The sequence below is a fragment of the Theobroma cacao genome, chromosome 3 (assembly GCF_053813885.1).
Source record: "Theobroma cacao isolate CCN51 chromosome 3, ASM5381388v1, whole genome shotgun sequence".
Taxonomy (NCBI): Eukaryota; Viridiplantae; Streptophyta; class Magnoliopsida; order Malvales; family Malvaceae; genus Theobroma; species Theobroma cacao.
In genome coordinates this window covers 45,135,585-45,158,301 of record NC_142641.1, presented here as the reverse complement: position 1 = coordinate 45,158,301, position 22,717 = coordinate 45,135,585, and the positions used below count along the sequence as shown (strand labels likewise).

Here is a 22,717-nt window from a genome sequence, read left to right as displayed (position 1 = left end):
AGGTGTTACAGAGGTCTGAAACTCCCAAAGGCCAGGTCTCCTGAGAAAGCGCCACACCACATGGCTTAAAGAATGTTGTCGTTTATGGAAAATCAAATAAAAAAGCCAACTCCTCGCTCTCTCTTTTAAGAAATTGTCGCCTTTCGCTTCCATTAGCTAACAATTTTGACTTTTGCCTTCTGTGTCGGGCCTCGAGTCTTTGACAGGTTTGCGCACAGTTACGGTCGGCAGAGAACATAAACGGTAAATTTGTCTAATGAATGAATCTAATTTATGGAAACTGAAAAGCAAGTATGCTTGCGTTTTTGGATAGTGTGATAATTTTTACAGCCTTTTCTTGTGTCGTCTTGCACTTCTCACCCTTTTATTTTTGCTTGTCTGGAAGCTGCAGTGTGATTCCGGGTATGAAGTGAAAAAAGGGGGTGAGGTTTCTATTTCCATATATCCTTCTCTCCTCCTGTTTTATAATCAATCATGGTCTTTTTTTCTTTTGAAAAGAAAAGTTTATTCTGAATAAAGTTGAGTGAAGTTATTGTGAGAAAATAATGTTTGTTGGGCAAACAACAAACAGTGAAATGTGAACTGAAAGTGATGTCCTCCTGCAATAAGTTCCCCAGGGTGGGTCTTGTCAATTTATTTCCTTTTATTGGCTATTGCTGTAATTCCAAACTGATTTGGCCCTGAAATGATTTAGCCTACCTGCTGGAGTCCATCTGTATTGGCTGTGATGTGTGGACAGAGTAAAAGAAGGAAAAACAGAGAAAGGGAGGGAGGGAGAAGGGAGAAGCCACCCATCTGATGGCTTCCATATGCAATGTCAATCATGTGGGAGTTTTAATGTATCTTAAAACAACTCCTTTTTGACAAAAGATGTTATCACCTCCAATCATAATTAAAGAAGATTATAAAAATGTTAATGATTGGTTTTTAATACAGCAAAGATGCTTTCACTTGGAAATATTTTAAGCAGAAAAACCCTAGAGTGTGTGAATTACCTTCATCTGGTTTTACTTTGTATTGTTCTGATATTATTGTGCTTGTGAAGGAATTTTATTTGTTAGTACTTTAGATATTTTAAAGGTGTGTATATACGCAGTGCAGGGAAAATTTCAATCTGAGATCCCATAATTGTAGGCTGTCTTTTTATGGGGCATTGATTAGCATAGGGACAGAATGACAATGGAAGGCAAGTTGGATCTTCTGCATCATGATAGGTGGTGGGAACCACTGAGCTTCTCTCAGCGTCATGACTAGAAGACGCTAGGTACGTTCTGTGGTCTTTCACTATTTCTGATTGAAAGAGTTTGCTGATTTTAGTCTTATTCAGCTCACAGTAAGAAACTCAAACGCTCTTGGACGTGAATTGTTATTGTATTATGACATAAATATTGGCATCTTCTTCATGATCAAAAAGCCATTAGGAAAATGAATTCAAGAGAATGAGCCAGAGATACCAAGACTTACTGAGGTAACAGTATGGATTCCATCGGGATCAGTGTGTGATCATGATGCATGCACAAGCACCTTGAACCAGCTTAGTAGTTTGGTTTGTGGTCGCGTTTTGTCACTTGTTTAGTCTTCAGGTTAAACTAAACAAGACTTTCCTTTCCAATATGACTTTGCCTGCCTTGTATGAGCTCAATCCCTGCAACTTTAGATGCTTTTGATTAAGTTTTGTAATTGATATATACATATATATATATATATATATATATATATATATATATGTATATTCTCTTCCAGAGCTATTGAGTTTGACATCAGCATTAATTCTGACTATTCACATCATCATCACATCATTCCTCATCATACAAAATACTCTTACAAACAAAGTTTGTTTATACTAGTGGTTCTTATACCTTTCCTCATACTATAATAAAGATAGGAGCCCTTTGGAGGACTGAAGATTAAATACCAAGGTTTCAATAGTGGCTCAGTCACTAGTCCTGTTATGATGATGTTGATGAAAATAACACCTTTGCAATTATAATACTCCTAGTAAATGGTTGGACCAACTTTAGAAAAACTCTATCCAATGTTGAACCGTCAAGCCCATCAGTAGCAATGTTTGCTTTCTGCATCTTCATACACATCCATTGTAGACAATGGATCCTGGTTTTACTTCAATGGTCTTGCTTTCGTCAGTCTGGTTGAAGTAAACAAAAGTACAACTCTGCTCTTTTATACCTGTTTATAAATTGCAGATCTATTGGGACACAAAATACAACATGGAGGGTGCATGGACTGTATTCTGCAGTAACTCTGAGAGTTCACATGGAGTTGGAATAACACGCAGTCCTGGTTTTTCGGCGATACTCAATCCATGTACATGTATCAATCATGCTTTGACGATTTCTGTTGATATCCTGCTTCTGTTAATTTTCTTATTCATAGTCATTTATAGATTGTCTATGAGGAAGGTTACCGCAGCCTTCCAGTCTGAACACGTCTCTTCATTGCAAATTCTCTCAGCAGTCTTTAATGGCATTTTAGCCATTGCCTACTTGGTTTTGGGGATATGGATAATGAAAACAAAGCTAAATACAGATCAGACAATACTACCTTTGCATGAATGGCTAGTAGTGTTATTTCAAGGACTGACATGGTTGCTTTTAGGGTCATTTGTGAGCCTGAAGAAGCAAAAACTTCCATGTATATCAGCAGTGAAATCTTGTTCAATTCTTGGCCTTTTGTATGCAGGGTTTCTCTGTATATCAGCTTTTCGAGAATCTATTGTTGATAGAACAGTTTCAGCTAAGATAATTTTGGATATTTTATCTTTTTCTGGATCAATTTTACTGTTCCTTTGTGCCTTTGAAGGGGACAAGCGTAAGGACACTGATCTAGATGATACCATTGATGATTGCTATGCACCTTTGCGAGGTGGAGAACCTGAAGTAACTGATGGAATTAGCATCATTCATAATGTTACGACCTTTGGCAGAGCTGGATTTTTCAGTACGATGACCTTTTGGTGGTTGAATCCATTACTGAAGCAGGGTAAGGAGAAAATTCTTGAGGATCAAGATATCCCTTTGTTGCTAGAGGAACATCGAGCACAAATGTGCTACTCAAGTTATATGGAGCAGCTGAGTAAAGAGAAAAAGGAAGGACCAAGTGATCTGCCCTGGAGATTGTCAATGATTTTCTATTCTCACTGGAAAGCTATTTTAGTTTCTGGGTTCTTCGCATTGATAAAGGTTCTCACATTGTCCATGGGCCCATTGTTCCTTAGAGCCTTTATTGAGGTTGCAGAAGGAAAAGAAGCCTTCAAGCATGAGGGTTATGCGCTGGCTGTTGGCCTCTTCTTAACAAAATGCTTGGAATCATTTTCTGAGAGGCAATGGTTCTTTCGGACAAAGTTGGTAGGACTTCAGGTAAGGTCTTTGCTATCAGCAGCAATATATCAGAAGCAACTTCGACTATCAAATGCTGCTAAAACAACTCATTCTCCAGGTGAGATAGTAAATTATGTCAGTGTGGATGCCTACAGAATAGGTGAGTTTCCATCTTGGTTACATCAGATATGGTCAACAAGCCTTCAGTTATGTCTTGCGTTGTGCATTGTATACTACACTGTGGGACTTGCAACAGTTGCAGCTTTAATTGCCATTATCTTCACAGTTCTTGCAAGTTCTCCATTGGCTAAATTACTTCTTAAATATCAGAAAAAACTAATGTTGGCACAAGATAAGAGGCTAAAGGCCATCACAGAGGCACTTGCAAATATGAAGGTTTTGAAGCTGTATGCTTGGGAGAAACATTTCAAGAACGTTATAGAAGGATTAAGGAACGAAGAATTAAAGTGGATTTCAGGAATTCTGACACAAAGAGGGTTCCAGGTAGTTCTGTTTTGGTCATCTCCAGTTATTGTACCAGCTGTTACTTTCTGGACATGCTACTTTCTCAGGATTCAACTCAATGCTGGAACTGTTTTCACATTTTTAGCAAGTTTGAATATTCTTCAAGAGCCAATAAGGGTGATTCCTGATGTTGTTGGAGTGTTCATTGAAGCAAAAGTTTCCCTGGATCGAATTGTGAAATTTCTTGAGGCACCAGAGTTGAATGACAGAGATTTATGGCAGGAACACAATGACAAAGACTCTGAGTACTCCATTTTCATCAGCTCCGCTGAATTTTCTTGGGACATAGATTCTTCCTCCAAACCGACATTAAGGAACATAAATTTGGTGGTTAAACCAAGAGAAAAGATTGCTATTTGTGGAGAGGTTGGCTCAGGCAAATCAACCCTTTTAGCTTCTGTTCTTGGGGAAGTTCCAAAAGTCCATGGCATTGTAAGTGCACCATTTAGCAAAAACTCCACATTTCCAGAATTTACAGGCGTGTGTAATGATGAAAATCCTGAGGAATCTTTAAGAAATGTTTTTATGATAGCATGATGGTTCAGTTTCTTTCCTATCTTGTTAGTTAACTAGGTAATTAGGATACAAGAATAGAAAATCTGCTAGTAAAATGTCCAGACTGAAGGTATACAATATTTTAGATTAACTACTGAAACTGAATGATACACTTCAATACTTCATGAACCTATAATAATTATGAAAATTAGGTTGACAGCTTAAAAGCCTAAGAAGATCATTTAACATTTCCACTTACGGTATTGGAGATGTGTCCATCAGGTTCGTAGTTGCGGAAAGATAGCATATGTTTCTCAGACTTCATGGATCCAAACTGGCAGTATACAAGAAAATATTCTATTTGGCTCTGTGATGGATCCAGTTAGATACCAAGAGGTGCTTGAGAAGTGTTGCCTAGTAGAAGATCTAGAGATGCTTCCTTTTAGGGACCTCACTGAAATAGGAGAAAGAGGTGTAAACTTGAGTGGTGGACAAAAACAGAGAGTTCAATTAGCTCGTGCATTATATCAGGATGCAGATATCTATCTTCTGGATGATCCCTTCAGTGCTGTAGATGCCCATACAGCAACAAGTCTCTTTAATGTGAGTATAATTTCCATCTTTTTGCAATCTGTTCGTCAATGACGCAATTTTCACTTAAAGCTAAACCCTCATTTCTAGGAATATATCATTGGAGCTCTCTCAGAGAAGACAGTCTTACTTGTGACCCACCAAGTGGACTTCCTCCCAGCTTTTGATTCTATCTTGGTAAGCTACTTGTAAAATACCTGCTATTTTTTTTGCTTTCACCTACTTTGTTTATCACTGTTTTTCAATGCTCCACATGGGAAACTACATCATATTTTATCTTGCTCTACATATATGAATCGTCCACATAAGCTGTTCATGCAAATCTTATTGCAGTTGATGGCTGCTGGAGAAATCATAGAAGCTGCTACTTATGATAATCTACGTGCTTCAAGTCAGGAATTCCAAAACCTTGTATATGCACATAATAGTACTCTTGGCTCTGAGATACACATTGACCACTCTACAGGCAGAAGACCTATGACATCCAAAGGAGAGATCCAAGATATATATGTTAAGGATCAGTCAGTTGTGCCTTCAAGAGAGCAATTGATTAAGCAAGAAGAAAAAGAAACAGGAGACACAGGTCTCAAGCCTTACAGACAGTATTTAAGCCATGACAAGTGCTTTTTATTTTTCTCCTTTGCAGCGATATTCCACATGATCTTCATTATTGGCCAACTGATGCAAAACTACTGGTTGGCTGCTAATGTCCAGAACTCTAATGTAAACAGACTGAAATTAGTCACAGTTTACACGGTGATTGGGAGTGCTGTAGCAATCTTTTTGCTCCTTCGATCCTTTTCTGTAGTTCTTTTAGGTTGTGGAGCATCACAATCTATTTTCTCTACACTTCTGAAATCCCTTTTCCGGGCACCAATGTCCTTCTATGACTCAACTCCTCTGGGGAGGATACTCAGTCGAGTAAGAGTTTCAAAAAACACAGCTTGATTTCAGTGCCATGCTCAAGTAGAAAGTTTTAAAGGGCTTACAATTTGTATTTTACTGTAATAGGTATCTTCTGATTCGAGCATTGTTGATCTTGAAGTGCCATTCAGATTTGCTATTGCACTTGGGTCAACCTTGAATGCCTACTCTAGCTTTGTGATACTGGCTATTCTTGCCTGGCCAGTTGTCTTTGTCATCATTCCCCTAATTTTTCTAAGTATATTCCTACAGGTATTACTACAGCAAAACCAACCTTGCAATGTGACTTCTGTGCTTTTAGCATTTCTTAACTTCTCCTTCCTTCTCCATTATATTTTTCATTTGTTTTGAAACAATTAGAGGTACTACCTTGCTTCCTCAATGGAGTTGAAGAGAATCAATGGCACAACAAAGTCTTCAGTTGCCAGTCACCTTGCTGAATCCATTGTTGGAGCCATGACAATCAGAGCTTTTGGGGAGGGAGATCGATTCTTCTTGAAGAATCTGGGCCTGATTGATGCTAATGCAAGTTCAGACTTCCATAGCTTTTCTGCAAATGAGTGGTTAATCCAACGTCTGGAAATACCTTGCGCTGTGGTACTTTCTTCGTTGGCACTTGCCATGACTTTACTTCCTTTTGGAGCATCTGCCTCTGGTTAGTTATCATCAAATGTTTCCACTAGTTGAAAATATCGGAGTGCTGCAAGTTTCAAAGCTTTAGACTGATCATATACCTGCTAAGCTAAGAAATAGGTCCTAAGGTTATTCAATTCAAGAATTGCATACTGATCTTTAGGATTTAGTTATATAACCATTAGAAAAGCTCTTTTATTCCACATTTTGAGCAATTAGTAGAATATGTACTCATTTATTTGTTTAAAAAATATTTTGGTTATTGATTTTGATGGTAGGGTTCATTGGAATGGCATTGTCTTATGGCCTCTCATTGAATTTATTCCTTGTTGTTGCCATCCAATACCAATGCGTGCTAGCAAACTTAATGGTTTCTGTAGAAAGGCTTGAGCAATACATGCATATTCCAAGTGAGGCTCCGGAAGTAATTGAAGATAATAGGCCTGCCCATGGTTGGCCTTCTGTTGGTAAAGTGGAGATTTGCAATTTGAAGGTATATACATTGAAATTCAAAGGCAAGTACTATCTCTTCCATTTGCAACTAATTATACTTTCCCAAATACTGTATAATATCAATGTCATCATCTAGCAGGTTAGATATCGACGCAATGCTCCACTAGTTCTTAAGGGCATAAGCTGCATTTTTGAAGGAGGGCATAAAATTGGGATAGTTGGCCGGACAGGTAGTGGAAAGACAACTCTTATCAGTGCTTTGTTCCGTTTGGTAGAGCCTTCAGATGGAAAAATCATCATTGATGACCTAAACATCTCCACGATGGGGCTTCATGATTTGAGATCACATTTAGGAATCATCCCACAAGATCCTACTCTTTTTAGCGGCTCTGTCAGATACAATCTGGATCCCTTATCAGAGCATAGTGATTACGAAATATGGGAGGTAAGCTTTTGTTTCCTAATATGTGGTTATATCTCATGTTAGCAAGAAAACTGTTCTCCTTGATGTAAGAAACCATGTGATAGCTAGTCCCTGCCTTTTTTATTGCTAAAAATAATTCTCATCACTACACTTTTAAGGTTCTTGAAAAATGTCAACTTCGAGAGGCTGTTCAAGAGAAAGAGGAAGGCCTGAATTCCTTAGGTAAGACATAGAAGTTGTAGAGTTACTTATGCTTTGAGAGTTGGCGCTATTTGTAAAGGAGATCAAGAATTCAAAAAGATTGGACCTAAACTGCAGTTGTACAAGATGGATCAAACTGGAGCATGGGGCAGAGACAATTAATTTGTCTGGGACGAGCACTGCTGAAGAGGAGCCAGATACTAGTACTTGATGAAGCCACTGCATCAATCGATAATGCAACTGATTCTGTCATCCAGAAAACTATAAGAACAGAATTCGCAGACTGCACAGTGATTACTGTGGCTCACAGAATACCGTCTGTGATGGACTGCAATATGGTGCTTGGTATCAGCGATGGTGAGTTACTGAGTTATACTTCTCACCAGTTGTACTAGCTGTTAAGGACTATCAAATCTTGTGCTTATAAACACTGGTTATAGCCTACCAATCAATATATTCTGCTTATGTTAACAGGGAAATTGATAGAATATGATGAACCATCAAAGCTGATGAATAAACTGGGATCACTCTTTGGGCAGCTTGTCAAGGAATATTGGTCTCGTTCTTCCCATGATGATACCTATTCGGAAAACTGGTAATGAAACGTTGTATCAGACTCTTTCTGGTGGACGGTTGTAAATTGAATGATAAGTTTCTTAAGGTTTTATCCCTGCAATTTGACTCGGAGTTGCTGCCGGAACATATGCTTGTTTTCTTTTTTTTGAAAATTGGAACGTATGCTTGTTTAAAGAGTGTGAGGAACTTATGGATAATAGCAGCCATTGGGAGGTGACACGGAAGGAATATTAATCTGCATGAGTTTTGTATATAAAATGAACTCACTGATAGTTGTATCACTTATCACAAATAGCAATTTTGCAGATGCCAGGTCCATCCATTTTGGTAGACCTTAGGCTCCAATGCTAAACTGCAGTTGATGCCTTGTTCTAGGAAAGAGCATAGTTTGATGCACTATGAAGTCCCTACACACAATTTTTCCATACAGTCACCTGGCTTTACTTATACCAATCAAAATGTTCTGTCTATATTCTCAGGGAACTTGTTAGAGTATGATCAACCACCAAAGTTGATATAAGCAGTAACCACTATACAGGCAGCTTGTCGAGCGATACTGCTCTCGTTCTGCAAAATGCTAGCGCTTATGCAAGCTTCCCAGCAGGCTCTGCCTGGTGGACCGCCTGTAGTTAGAACATGACTACAGTTCACCAAACGTTCTGTCCCCGCCTGCCAGCCTTCTTTCATATACGATTAAGTGTTTAGACCTAAACACCCCATTTTGGTAGATCGCCGGCTCCAATCCTCGATTGCAGCTGATGCATTAGCTTAGGAAGGGATACAACTATTGTATTTAAGTTACCTGGCTCACATCTCCAAGATGCGACTCTGTTCCCTAAACTTCCACATCCAAACTAGAACATTACTGCATTATTATTTATTAGTAAGGGAGAAAAGTACGAGACTTTTATACAACATTAATTTGGTCAACTGGAACTTGAGAAACAAATGTAGCAGCATATATGTGGCACGACAATGTTTGTTTCAATTCATTCTTATCTCCATAATTACTTCTTCTCAAATCAAGCTTCAAAGCAGCAAATTTTTGTGATTGAAGACGAAGGTGTACTCGAAGAACCTCGATCGCTTTGCGTTCATTGGGACTGGGGCATGCAGAAAATAATTTTCTTTTTGAAAAGTGGTAAGTATAATCGGGCCTCTGGGGCGAGACAAAAGCAGAGCCATTCATGGCTTTTTACAAAAGGCCAAAAGAGTCTCGAGATAACAGAACTAGCATGATATCAGAAGGTTTCTGATATGCCATCGAGACGAGTTACAACAACGTACAACCTTTTCAGCTTACAAGAACCAGATCATGCTAAACATGCAGAAAGCAATTGTAAACTTGAGAAATAAGGTAAGCTGACGGGTTGGTTGTTTCTTTTTTCTTTCTTTCTTTTGTTCTTCGGGTCCTCATAGAAGGAAAATTTCTCTCTTTTCTAGTTTTGTATTCATGCATGTGGACGGCATGCTGGTTTTGTTTTTTCTTACTTTGATTAAATAATGTTGTAGGTAACTATTGATGATGAATGGGCCTAAACAGATAGCTCTCTCTGCATTAAATTTACAAATTATTGAGGGTAGGTTTGGTTTACAAATTATTGAGGTTAGGTGTGGTTTACAAATTATTGAGGTTAGGTATGGCTTTATTCTTTATTCTGTTAACGATCTCTCAAAATAATTTTTTATTTAACAATTAATAGAAATAAAAAATAATAAAATAATTTTATATATTTTACTTAATTTTAAATATTTTTAATTTATATTATTATTTTTTTATTCTTATTCTATTTGTTCATATGTTTTAAGTTTTGATAAATTTTATTTCTCAAATCTCTACAAATTATTAACCATATTCTTTTTCTTTTTTTTTGTTATATTATATGTGACATCTACCTTCTACTTGCCATATTTTTTTTTTTTATGTTACGTAGATTTTATTTTTTATTATTTTAATTTTTAAAAATTAATAATTATTATATAATTTTCAAATATAAATTGTAGTATTATGTTGTTATTTAAGATTTCATCAATATATTATTTTTTATTAATTTTGATTATATAAGAAGAAATTAATTTGAGTATATTTTTTTATATGTTTTTTATTTTATATTTAATTGAAATAAAATTATCTTAAATATGATTACATAAAAAAAATTATTAGTCTTATATATTTTTTTTTACTATTTATATTTTACATATTATAATTTTATATTTTTATTATCAATCTTTTTATTGTTAATTGTATTTAACATATTAATTTTTAAAAATTTTTACTTTTTATATTTTCGTGTTTCACTTCTCAATAAAATTTGACTAACTCCGACTATGAGCTTTATGCAATGAATCCTAGCCCTCCAAACCATTCTTCATCTGAAACGTAGGCAAAATGATAAGGCAAACGTCGTCCATGGTCATAATCTCATGAAAGTGATCGACTCTATGCAAACCGTTCTCTCTGTGTCCTGTTAATTTATTACGTCTTTCTTACTTACTGAAGACACCCTAACAGTCTGACATACTCCTGCAACAGTCCAACTAAGTTGATTGCAACAACCATTTGAAGGCTTTTAATTTCTCCTTGGGATGTGAACCATATGTCACTGTAAACTAAAGCAACTTTTCTTTCAACTTTTTTTTTTCTTTGAAAATTAGAATCATTTCATCAACTGAACAGGGTATAACCCTTTACAAAAGGAAACAGAGTATCGTGACCAAATCAATATTGGTACTCTGTTATTAGCCTGGCTTACAAAAAGATGGTCAGAGGCATCAACCCATCTGTTCTTAACAGTTTAATATCTGATACGTGGGCCATCGTTCCACATGATATTAAATTAATTTTCTGAGGGGGGGTGCTCACCACAGTAGCTTGCTACTGGAGCTCCCGCGCGTCGCCTAAGCGTTGCACTACAGCTTAGGCCTGGCGCACCCCGCCCAAAAATAAAAATGAAAAAAAACCTATCACTATACAACATTCACAGCATAAGCCTAATCATTTTCTTTCAACTAGGTGTAAATTATACCAAATGCACCATCATCGAAAGGTTACTTTGGAATAAAGAATTGCATTAGCTTCAGACACGTTATCAAAGCTCATAATCTAGTATTTGGTGCCCAAAAAATTACTGAAAAAAGGGTGTTTGTTGTATGATTATAATCAGATTTGTCAGTACATGTAGGGACAGTATCAGTCTCGTGTATCTTAGTGGTGTGGCAGGTTAGAAAGCTTAAATTTAGACCATTTTATAATCTTAATAATTAATGGTATTACTTTGTTTTGTCCTACGTAACATAATGGGACAGAGGTAGACAGCTTCCGAAGATATGCCGATGACAATAGAGAATGGAAGTACACTACGTGCTTAAAATTCCAACATTTGTATTTTATACTTTAGACCAAGATTAAGAGAAAAGGAAAAAAAAAGTAGCTGCAATCAGCTCGGATATATGTTCCTGTTGATCAGTTTCTTGTCGCATTCTTGATACTTCATCAGTTTCCAGGTTAGTAAGACTATCTTTCAGTGTGAGAAGTTGTGTGCCTTAAATTTTAGCTCAATCCTTGCAAGTTTAGATGTTAATTTTGTTACTAGTCTGTGTTTCTTCTTGTTCATTTTTGTGATGATACATATTAATTTTCGTCTCTGGAGCATCTAGTTGGGCAGATTCCTTCAATCTTCACCATATACATAGGTATCATCACAACAATCATCATCTATCATCAAGAAGCTGCAAAAGAGTTTCTTTAGACTATCTTTTCCTTTACTGTCTTGATACGCTACTGAAGAGAAGAACTCTCTCTAATTTCCCCAGTCCTGCTAACAAGATAATAATTTTGCCTTAAATATTTGGATTCTTAATATACTCAATGGAACATGACTTGCATGACTATGTATCTAAAAGCTTTTGAAAGAATAGGCCATTGAAATGTTCACATGTTCTTTTGCATCTTTAATACCCAAGTACTGCATTGGTTTAACTTCAATAATTGGACTTTCATCTCTCATGTTAAAGTGACAAGAATCTAATAATCTCCTGTACATGTTGCAAATATTTTGAGGTGCAGAATAGCAGATATATAACATGGGGGAAGGCTTATGGATTCTGTTCTGTAATAACTCTAACTGTTCACTGGAAACTGGGAGGACATGCAGTTCTGGTTTTTCAGCAATACTCAATCCATATTCATGTGTCAATCATGCTTTCATCATTTCTGTTGATATACTGCTTCTGTTGCTCGCCTTACTCATCATCATTTATAAATTTTCCATAAAGAAGATTACAGCACCTTTCCAGTCACAACACTTCCCTTCAATGCCAATTCTCTCAGCAATATTTAATGGCATTTTGAGTATTGCCTATTTGGCCTTGGGGATATGGACCATTTACCAGAAGCTTGATACAGATAAGACAGTTTTACCTCTGGATGGATGGCTACTGCTGCTATTTCAGGGATTCACATGGCTGCTTCTAGCCATATCTGTGAGCCAGAAGAAGCTAAACCTTCCAAGTATAACAGCAGTGAAGTCTTGCTCAATTTTTGCGTTCTTATATGCAGGATTTCTCTGCATTTCATCTCTACAAGAAGCTATTGTAGACAAAACAGTGTCAATTAAGATCGTTTTGGATGTTTTATCTTTTCCTGGATCAATTTTATTTCTATCATGCGCCTTTAAAGGACACAGTTTGAAGGACACTGATCCGGACGGTAATTTTGATGCTTTCTACGCACCTTTGCAAGGTGAGGAACATGATTCAAATGATGAAATCGGTTCCAACCATAACATTACTCCTTTTGCCAAAGCTGGGCTTTTAAGTAAAATGTCATTCTGGTGGTTGAATTCTATACTGAAAAAGGGTAAGGAGAAGATTCTGGAGAACAAAGACATTCCAACTTTGCAGGAGGCATGTCGAGCACAAGCATGCTACTCAAAGTATATGGACCAACTGGGCAAAGAAAAACACAGAAGACCAAGTGGTTCACCTTCTATGTTGTCAATAATTATATCTTCTCACTGGAAAGCTATGTTTACTTCTGGGTTCTTTGCATTGATCAAGGTTGTCACACTATCTACAGGTCCACTGTTTCTTAGGGCTTTTATTGAGGTTGTTCAAGGTAAAGAAGTCTTTAAGTATGAGGCTTATATGCTGACTGTTGGCCTGCTCATAGCAAAATGCTTGGAGTCCCTATCTGAGAGGCAATGGTTCTTCCAAACAAGAGTAGTTGGAATTCAAGTAAGTTCTATGCTATCTGCAGCAATATATCAAAAGCAACTGAAACTATCAAATGCTGCTAAAATGACTCATTCTCCTGGTAAGATAGTGAGTTATGTCACAGTAGACGCCTATAGAATAGGTGAGTTCCCATATTGGTTTCATCAGATATGGTCGACAAGCCTTCAGTTGTGTTTAGCATTGTTCATTGTATACGCTTCTGTGGGACTGGCAACTATTGCTGCATTAGTTACTGTAACATTAACAGTGATTGCAAGTTATCCACTTACCAAATCACAGCTTGAATATCACAAGAAACTCATGTTGGCACAAGATAAAAGGCTTCAGGCTATTGCAGAGGCACTTGCAAATATGAAGGTCTTGAAGTTTTACGCTTGGGAGACACATTTCAAGAATGTTATTGAAAGGTTAAGGAAAGATGAATTCAAATGGATATCAGGAATCCTGTCACAAAGAGGGTACCATCTAGTGTGTTTTTGGTCTTCCCCAATTATAGTGCCCACTGTTACTTTCTGGACTTGCTACTTGCTAGGGATTCCACTCAATGCCAGTAACATTTTCACATTTTTAGCAAGCATTCGCATTGTTCAGGAGCCAGTTAGGCTAATCCCTGATGTTGTCCAAGTGTTCATTGAAGCAAAGGTTTCCCTAGACCGGATTGTGAAATTTCTTGAGGCACCAGAGTTGGCAAACAGAAACCTACAGCAGGAATCTAATGACGAAAAGTTTGACCACTCCATTTTCATCAGGTCTAATGAAATTTCTTGGGACCTTAAGTCTTCCTCCAAACCTACCTTAAGAGACATAAATCTTGAGGTTAAACCAGGAGAAAAGATTGCTATTTGTGGAGAGGTTGGCTCAGGAAAATCAACTCTTTTAGCTGCTGTTCTTGGAGAAGTTCCAAAAGTCAATGGCACAGTAAGTGCACTGATTAATACGAAGACATGACATTTAAAGAAGTCTTTAAATTTTTTTAAAATTTTAAATAATTTTTTATTTTTTATTATATTTAATCAAGTTTTTATATTTATATTTTAAATTAAATAAGTTCTTATGTCTAATGATTGATTAATAGTCTTGAGTTAAAATATCATTTGTCAATCATTAGTCGTAAGAAGTTATTTGACTCAAAATAAAAGCGTAAAAACTTATTTGATTTAAAATAAAAATATAAAGACTTGATTGAACTAATAAAAATATAAGTTTTATTTAAATTTTTTAAAATAATTTAAGTGTTTTTTTGGATATTATGCTAACTCTTTATTACCACAATATAGCATTTTTTTAATGATGAAAGAATCTTTACAAATTTTCAAGAAACTTCTTGATCTAATATTATTTCGGTTCTTTTTTCCTCTGGTTCATACATAAGGCAATGAGAAAGGCGACTTGCTAGTTTAGATATTAAGCTTTAAGCTGAGATATTTCTACGCTGTATAATTTGTTTTGTTGAATGATAAGCCTAGTTAATTGCTGAACATTCAAGAGATATGAAAAAAAAAAAAAAGTGTCAACTGCTTGCAAAGCCTAATAGTTTCATGTAAATACTGGAGATGTGTTACTTAAGTTTTTGTGTCCATCAGGTTCATGTATATGGGAAGATAGCATATGTTTCACAGGCAGCATGGATACAAACAGGAAGTATCCAAGAAAACATTCTTTTTGGCGCTGCGATGGATCCGGTCAGATATGAAGATGTGCTCGAGAAGTGTTGCCTGGTAAAAGATCTGCAGATGCTTCCTTTTGGGGACCTCACTGAAATTGGAGAAAGAGGAGTTAATCTGAGTGGTGGACAGAAGCAGAGAGTTCAACTGGCACGTGCATTGTATCAGGATGCAGATATCTATCTGCTGGATGATCCATTCAGTGCTGTAGATGCACAAACTGCAACAAGCCTTTTTAATGTGAATATAACCTTTTGTCTTTTTCAATCTCTTCCACCATTGATCGGATATATTCAGTTTAAACTAACATCCCTTTTTTGGCAGGACTATGTCATCAGAGCTTTGTCAGGTAAAACGGTCTTGCTTGTGTCCCACCAGGTCGACTTCCTCCCAGCTTTTGATTCTATCTTGGTAAGCTAGCCGCTAGTATTTCAGTTATGTACTTATGTTATCATCCTTTCTCAACCTCCAAATTGGAGACTGCTTCCCATCTGGCTTCTACACTTATTTAACATCATCAAAGTATCCGTTAATACAAATCTTATTTTCATGACAGTTGATGTCTGCTGGAGAAATTATAGAGGCTGCTACATATGATCAGCTGCTAGCTTCAAGTCAAAAATTCCAGGACCTTGTGAATGCACACGGTAACACAATTAAGTCTGAAACGGATCAAACCTTGTATTCTGATAGCGGGAGAGCTATGACATCTAAAGATGTGATCCAGAAAGTACATGTTAAGGAACAGCCAGTAGGGCCTGCCGGAGAGCAATTAATTAAGCAAGAAGAAAGAGAAACAGGAGACACAGGTTTCAAGCCTTACATGCAGTATTTGAGACACAACAAGGGCTTTCTATATTTCACCTTGGCAATTTTATTCCACGTGATATTCATAGTTGGGCAGCTAATACAATACTACTGGTTAGCAGCTGACATCCAAAATTCTCAAGTAAGCAGGATGAAGTTACTTACAGTTTTCTCAGTGATGGGTTGTGCTTTAGCAATCTTTTTGCTCCTGAGATCCTTTTACGTAGTTCTTCTTGGTTGTGGAGCATCAGAATCTATTTTTTCCACACTGCTAAAATCTCTTTTCCGGGCACCAATGTCCTTTTACGACTCAACACCTTTGGGAAGGATACTAAGTCGGGTAAGTATTCTCGAAAGCACAGCTTCAATTTTCATTCCATGCTTTGCAGTTTGGACAAGTTCTTACTGAACTTACAGTTCGCAATTTCTATTTTACTATAACAGGTGTCTTCTGATTTAAGCATCATCGACCTTGAAATGGCTTTCAAATTATCAATTACACTTGGAACAACCATGAATACCTACTTTAGCCTTTTTACATTGGCAATTCTCGCCTGGCCAGTAGCATTTGTCATCATTCCCATGGTTTATCTGACTATACTATTGCAGGTATTGCATATATGAACAGAACCAAAATTTACCTCCTTCCAAATCTTAACATGTTTTCCATAACTTCTCCACCTTCTCATCATTGTGCTTTTTCACATTTTCTCGAAACAATTAGAGACACTACTATGCTTCTGCGAAGGAATTGATGCGAATCAACGGCACAACGAAGTCTTCAGTTGCCAGCCACCTTGCTGAATCCATTGCCGGAGCCATGACAATCAGAGCTTTTGGGGATGGAGACCGATTCTTTTTAAAGAATATGAACCTGATTGATGCCAATGCAAGTACAAACTTTCATACTTTTTCTGCAAACGAGTGGTTGATCCACTGTTTGGAAATACTGTGTGCAATTGTTCTTTCATCCTCAGCCCTTGCCATGACTTTAATTCCTCTTGGAGCATCTGCATCGGGTTAGTTCAAGCATTATGCTCATGACCTAAGCTTAAAAGTTAACTCCCCAAACGATTCAGTAATATAACCAATTCATTTCAAAATTTCCATTCCACAATTTGAGGAAATAATAGTGAATATCTGCTCATCTCTTGGATTATTCTCTGACAAAATTTTGATTATGGATTTCAATGGCAGGGTTAATTGGAATGGCACTGGCATATGGCCTTTCATTAAATGTATTCCTTGTTGTGTCTGTAAAATTTCAATGTTTGCTATCAAGTTCAGTTGTTTCTGTAGAAAGGCTAGAGCAATACATGCATATTCCTAGTGAAGCTCCAGAAGTAATTGAAGCCAACCGACCTCCACACAACTGGCCTTCTGTTGGCAGAGTGGAGATTTACAATTTGAAGGTGTAACAGATATTTCTCTATCTTCTCCATTTGCAAGTTACGGTTTTTACAGAGAATGACTGTAACATCAAATTCATCAAGCAGGTTAGATATCGTCCTAGTGCTCCACTAGTTCTTCAAGGCATCAGCTGCATATTCGAAGGCGGAAGTAAAATTGGGATTGTTGGCCGGACTGGCAGTGGAAAGACAACTCTTATCAGTACTTTGTTCCGCCTGGTAGAGCCTACAGATGGAGAAATCATCATCGATAACCTTAACATCTGTACAATTGGGCTCCATGATCTGAGATCACATTTGGGGATCATCCCTCAAGAGCCTACACTTTTTGGTGGTTCCGTCAGATACAATCTAGACCCCGTAGAACAGCATACTGATAATGAAATATGGGAGGTAAGTTTTTACTAAGACCTGCTTATATATCACCACAATCTGTCATATTATACTCCTATCCTGTTCTTTCTTTTGGATGTTAAGGTTCTTGAAAAGTGTAAACTCCGAGAGGCAGTTCAAGGGAAAGAAGGCGGCCTGAACTCCTTCGGTAAGAAACAAAGATTTCGTAGTTGCTTTTCTGCATTGAAGATTTGTATTTGCTTCTACTAACAACATGAAGTGCAGTTGTACAAGATGGATCAAACTGGAGCGTGGGGCAGCGGCAATTATTCTGTCTGGGACGTGCATTGCTGAAGAGGAGCAGGATACTGGTGCTTGATGAAGCCACTGCATCAATCGACAATGCGACCGACTCTATTATCCAGAAAACTATAAGAACAGAATTTGAAGACTGCACCGTGATAACCGTGGCTCACAGAATACCAACCGTGATGGACTGCAATATGGTGGTCGGCATTAGTGACGGTGAGTCAATTTGTGTCCTCCAAACTAAGGATTGCTGTCATTCCCATCCTAACAATCTTCATACCAATCAACACAATCTGTTTCAATTGCAGGGACATTGGTGGAGTACGATGAGCCAAAGAAGCTGATGAATAAGAAGGGATCGTTGTTTGGACAGCTAGTCCAGGAATATTGGTCACGTTCCGCTAACAATGGTACAAGTCCAGAAGATTGGTATTAAAGCGTTAAAAGACAGGCTTTGCCTGGTGGAAAACTTGTAATTTGAGTGGTCAATTTTCTTAAAGGGTTTGTCCTTATGATAATGGAGTGCAATTTGAAGTAACTTGAAATGAACAGCAACCAGCAAATCCTCCATGTCCATTGGTTCTTAACCAGTTTTAACACTTTCAAGGGAGATTATTAGCAGTTTATCGTTTCGAAGGCCATTAATATGGCTCAAGTTTTCTAGTTGGGCTTTGGGCCTTGAACCCATGCTGCAACCCCTAGGAAATGAGAACTCCAATCATCGAAAGGACAAAAGGAAAAGGCCAAAAGCAAAGACGGCATTGGGATAGTTGACAGTTGAGACCCCAAATTTGACCAATTTTAAGACAAGTCGTTCAGTATCACTTGGATTTGTGTGCGTAAAACGGCGTCGTTTAAGGCAACCACCCACCCCTATTCCTCGAGTTGATCGTCTCTCTCCTCGTTGGTTAAGCCACTGCCCTTTCACTCCCTCGACGAGTCCGTCACTCTCACAAAAATCCTTCCTTTCTTCAAAAGGCCAAACTCCCCGCTTTCTCCTACCTTTAAAAATAAAAGGAAAATATCTTTCACCAAACCCCCCATTTCCTTCCTCTCTCCATCTAACCCCCATTTCCTTTCCTTGCTGTCGTCTTTTCCGCCCAAAAATGGAAGCCTCCCCAGCTCTCTCTCGCATCGGCCTGGCAGGCCTAGCGGTCATGGGCCAAAATCTGGCCCTAAACGTCGCCGAAAAAGGCTTCCCAATCTCCGTCTACAACCGCACCACCTCCAAAGTCGACGAAACTGTCCAGCGAGCCCAGGAGGAAGGGCAGCTTCCACTCTTCGGCCAGTACTCCCCTCGCGAATTCGTCCTCTCAATCCAAAGGCCCAGATCTGTCGTCATCTTAGTCAAAGCCGGTTCACCCGTCGATCAAACCATCGCCGCTTTATCTGACCACATGGAACCTGGCGACTGCATCATCGACGGTGGTAACGAGTGGTATGAAAACACTGAGAGAAGAATCCAAGAAGTTTCCAATAAGGGTCTTCTTTATCTCGGTATGGGCGTTTCCGGTGGCGAAGTAGGGGCACGTAATGGCCCATCGTTGATGCCCGGTGGATCTCACCAAGCGTATTCGAATATCAAAGACATACTTGAAAAGGTGGCGGCCCAAGTCGAAGATGGACCTTGCGTCACTTACATTGGCGAAGGAGGATCAGGTAATTTCGTTAAAATGGTTCATAATGGAATCGAATACGGTGATATGCAGTTAATTTCTGAAGCTTATGATGTTCTTAAACATGTTGGGGGGCTTACGAATGATGAATTGGCGGAGATTTTTTCGGAATGGAATAGGGGAGAGCTTGAAAGTTTCTTAATTGAGATAACATCTGATATATTTAGAGTTAAGGATGAGTTGGAAGATGGGTATTTGGTGGATAAGATTTTGGATAAGACTGGGATGAAAGGGACTGGGAAATGGACTGTGCAGCAAGCTGCTGAGTTATCTGTTGCTGCTCCTACTATTGCTGCTTCATTGGATTGTAGGTATTTGAGTGGATTGAAGGAGGAGAGGGAGAATGCAGCTGGGGTTTTGAAAGAAGCTGGGTTGAAAGAGGAAGTTGGAAGTTTAGCACAGGGGATTGATAAGAAAAGATTGATTGATGATGTTAGGCAAGCCTTGTACGCTTCAAAGATATGCAGTTATGCCCAAGGGATGAATTTGTTAAGAGCTAAGAGTGTGGAAAAAGGGTGGAATTTGAATTTGGGAGAGTTGGCTAGGATTTGGAAAGGTGGGTGTATTATAAGGGCTGTGTTTTTGGATAGGATCAAGAAGGCTTACCAGAGGAATCCCAATTTGGCTAGCTTGGTTGTGGACCCTGAGTTTGCTAGGGAGATGGTTCAGAGGCAGGCGGCTTGGCGGAGAGTTGTGGGGTTGGCTATCTCTGCTGGGATTAGCACTCCAGGAATGTGCGCAAGTCTTGCCTATTTTGATACCTATAGGCGTGCAAGGCTCCCAGCCAACCTTGTGCAGGCACAGAGGGACTTGTTTGGGGCGCATACCTATGAGAGGACTGATCGTCCAGGGGCATTTCATACGGAGTGGACAAAGCTTGCTCGTAAGAGTACTGCTGGTGTTGGTGCACTCAATTGAGCTTTTCTAGTTTAGACTGTTATACTCTGGTTTACTTGTTTGTTTCAATTGAGCATTGGTTATATTTCTATGTTGAAATAGGATTCTACCTCGGCATAGCATAATTGTTCAGTCTTGCAGTTCTTTTTTTTTTTTGGTTAATAAAATGCATGCCCTTTGAGTTGTAGAAATTGAGCGGTTATTCAATGGATTTATGTTGCAACTTGCGGCAGATTAGATGGAGCTGTCTTCTGGTTCTCAATATATTTTCCTGTTATAAATTTAAATAAGATAGGATGATATGATATACAAGAGTTGGACTTAAACATTTTGGTAAATATGATTGGAAAAGTTAGGTAGCTTCTTCAATGTAAAGGTAAAAAGATTGCAGTTTGCAACTGGAAAGGGGTCAGTAACATTGCTAATGTCTTCTCAATTATTCTGGATGAAGAGATATTGTAGTTTATTGTAGCACCTCTCACGACCACTAACATATGGCTTTTACATATATCTGACATTTTAATGCTCTTTTACTTTTGATGCTTGAATGGATTATGATTCATTGCTCAAATAGATGGGGTTAGAAACTATTTTTGTTGCATTCTTTGCTTGGACCAATATTCCTAATCCTAATCATTTAATTATGAAGAATTTGTGGTGTTCACAGGACCACAGCTAATAGTAGTTTTAAATGCTACTTTTCTCTTTTCTGGTTCAAAATGTTAACTATTGTTTTTTGCATCTTTCCTGTGAATTAGATGGGATAAACTGGTAATTGGATCCCACCCGTGACTCTTGAATCAGCTGCAAATAGAATGGGGCAAGAACCTTTTGAACCAGATGCAAATAGAATGGGGCAAGAACCTGTTGTGTTCGTTGCCTGGAGCAATGTTTTAATCCTAGTCATGTAGTTCATACTTGGAAAATTTGTGGTGTCCATCTCTAGGAGTTTAATTTGATGTTAAACAAAGCTATCGGAGTTGTGAATCTCTTTTGCCTGAATATGGCCACTATGGAGTTCTCATAAGGTGCACACTCCAAAAAATGCACTCAATTTCTGTTTGCAGAAGAGTCTGGTAGAACTATTTAGGTACCTGTTTCATTTTGTTAACTTATAAAATGAACTCTGAACAGGTTTTGCGAGAAGCTTTATCTGGTAGATCTTCTGCAATGAAAAAGGAACAAGGAAAACTTCATTGAAAATGCATATGTTTGACAAAGGTCTCTCAACTTCTTTTTCAATCGGTCAAAATGAACGATGAAACACTTACAAGCTTTTACCTTCTCATGTTTCTGGTTTGATGATAACTTTGTTTTCATGTTAAGTGCCCCGTAGCGTTCACATTCTTGGAAACTGCCCTCTGCTTCGAAGAGAGGAATTGCCCTTGTTATAATTTGCTGTCTTATGTGTATGTACTGACAAGTCATATGTTATAGCCAAAGCACCAAGGTGCACCTCTTTTTAGTGATACTCATAGAGGTGGTAAAATGTGAAATCACATTGTAAATTTTTTTCTTTTTTTCACCATTTTCTCTTGGTTATAAGCACTGGACTTTGCCAGCGGCACCATCCCCCACATGGTCAGAATTTACTGTTGGGATCTATCGGACACTTTCCTCATATTTGTCAATGAACCTCGCTATAAAACATAGGAGACTGGTCCCAGGACTCGTTGCCTGACCCACGGCCCGTAGTGAATGCGCGAACCCGTTGAACCTGGATATAATAACGTTAGGACCTAATAGATTGACCCGACACTTTCTCATTTGTCGTGGGAACCTCATTATCAAACGTAGGGGACAAGTCCCAATTTTTTCTTAGGATCTTCAGAGATTGATTCTACACTTATTCGCTTGTCGTGAGGACCTCAATGATCAAACATACCAGGCTGGTCCGAAGACTTGGTGCTTAACCTCCGGGTAAATGCGCCCCAACCCATGGGAAAAGACAAGGAAAAAACGGAAGAAAGAAAATCCACTTCACCAGGTTTATCTTGTCATCACGGTGGGGAGTCAAAACTATTATGGTGGAAGCTGCAAGTGCAATTGATTGATACGATGCGTTGAGCTCAGTAGCTGAAGGTTTTGCAGAAGGTAAATTAAAACACTTGGGACCAGTCCATGATAAAGATTGTCATTCTCACCAATACAAAGATTTAAAGATGGTAAGGGGGGACGGAGAATTATAAGTGAAAAACTCCTTTTCATCAAGCACAATTAATATAGA

At 38.2% G+C, this 22,717-nt stretch overlaps 3 protein-coding genes and 1 non-coding gene across 6 annotated transcripts; all 4 read left to right on the top strand.

The window, feature by feature from the left end:
- The first annotated feature begins 1,983 nt into the window (after positions 1–1,983).
- LOC18606638 (ABC transporter C family member 10-like) lies at positions 1,984–8,286 on the top strand. Of its 2 annotated transcripts, XM_018117333.2 has the most exons (11): positions 1,995–4,295; positions 4,641–4,961; positions 5,040–5,126; positions 5,283–5,870; positions 5,961–6,125; positions 6,234–6,528; positions 6,785–6,999; positions 7,099–7,404; positions 7,542–7,605; positions 7,702–7,941; positions 8,059–8,286. In XM_018117333.2, the coding sequence occupies exons 1-11, from the start codon at positions 2,229–2,231 to the stop codon at positions 8,181–8,183; spliced, it is 4,473 nt and encodes a 1,490-aa protein (XP_017972822.2). In that variant the 5' UTR covers positions 1,995–2,228; the 3' UTR covers positions 8,184–8,286. The 2 variants fall into 2 exon arrangements, with proteins under 2 accessions (XP_088660817.1, XP_017972822.2); XM_088804691.1 differs by lacking the exons at positions 7,542–7,605; positions 7,702–7,941; positions 8,059–8,286 and having other exon boundaries at positions 1,984–4,295; positions 6,785–7,021; positions 7,099–7,252.
- Positions 8,287–10,899: 2,613 nt separating this feature from the next.
- On the top strand, positions 10,900–11,097 carry LOC148763862 (U2 spliceosomal RNA). Its single transcript, XR_016025638.1, has one exon. It is a non-coding gene; the product is annotated as a U2 spliceosomal RNA (small nuclear RNA).
- A 364-nt stretch (positions 11,098–11,461) lies between these two features.
- On the top strand, positions 11,462–18,535 carry LOC18606636 (ABC transporter C family member 10-like). The gene is made up of 12 exons (XM_018117332.2): positions 11,462–11,664; positions 12,227–14,313; positions 14,979–15,299; positions 15,384–15,470; positions 15,616–16,206; positions 16,311–16,475; positions 16,591–16,885; positions 17,064–17,278; positions 17,363–17,668; positions 17,753–17,816; positions 17,894–18,133; positions 18,226–18,535. The coding sequence occupies exons 2-12, from the start codon at positions 12,244–12,246 to the stop codon at positions 18,351–18,353; spliced, it is 4,482 nt and encodes a 1,493-aa protein (XP_017972821.2). The 5' UTR covers positions 11,462–11,664; positions 12,227–12,243; the 3' UTR covers positions 18,354–18,535.
- Positions 18,536–18,841: 306 nt separating this feature from the next.
- LOC18606635 (6-phosphogluconate dehydrogenase, decarboxylating 3, chloroplastic) lies at positions 18,842–22,015 on the top strand. 2 transcript variants are annotated; one of them, XR_016025371.1, is made up of 3 exons: positions 18,842–20,476; positions 21,249–21,518; positions 21,625–22,015. XR_016025371.1 is itself a non-coding variant. In XM_088804745.1 (1 exon), the coding sequence occupies exon 1, from the start codon at positions 19,024–19,026 to the stop codon at positions 20,509–20,511; it is 1,488 nt and encodes a 495-aa protein (XP_088660871.1). In that variant the 5' UTR covers positions 18,843–19,023; the 3' UTR covers positions 20,512–20,733. The 2 variants fall into 2 exon arrangements, 1 of the variants encoding a protein (XP_088660871.1); XM_088804745.1 differs by lacking the exons at positions 21,249–21,518; positions 21,625–22,015 and having other exon boundaries at positions 18,843–20,733.
- Positions 22,016–22,717: the final 702 nt, after the last annotated feature.

Bases quoted from the DNA above. Each gene is read 5' to 3' on its own strand.
- LOC18606635 (XM_088804745.1), top strand. From the start codon at position 19,024: ATGGAAGCCTCCCCAGCTCTCTCTCGCATCGGCCTGGCAGGCCTAGCG.
- LOC18606636 (XM_018117332.2), top strand. From the start codon at position 12,244: ATGGGGGAAGGCTTATGGATTCTGTTCTGTAATAACTCTAACTGTTCA. The intron at 14,314-14,978 runs GTAAGTGCACTG...TGTGTCCATCAG, and splicing joins TTCCAAAAGTCAATGGCACA to GTTCATGTATATGGGAAGAT. The intron at 17,279-17,362 runs GTGTAACAGATA...TTCATCAAGCAG, and splicing joins TGGAGATTTACAATTTGAAG to GTTAGATATCGTCCTAGTGC.
- LOC18606638 (XM_018117333.2), top strand. From the start codon at position 2,229: ATGGAGGGTGCATGGACTGTATTCTGCAGTAACTCTGAGAGTTCACAT. The intron at 4,296-4,640 runs GTAAGTGCACCA...TGTGTCCATCAG, and splicing joins TTCCAAAAGTCCATGGCATT to GTTCGTAGTTGCGGAAAGAT. The intron at 5,127-5,282 runs GTAAGCTACTTG...ATCTTATTGCAG, and splicing joins CAGCTTTTGATTCTATCTTG to TTGATGGCTGCTGGAGAAAT.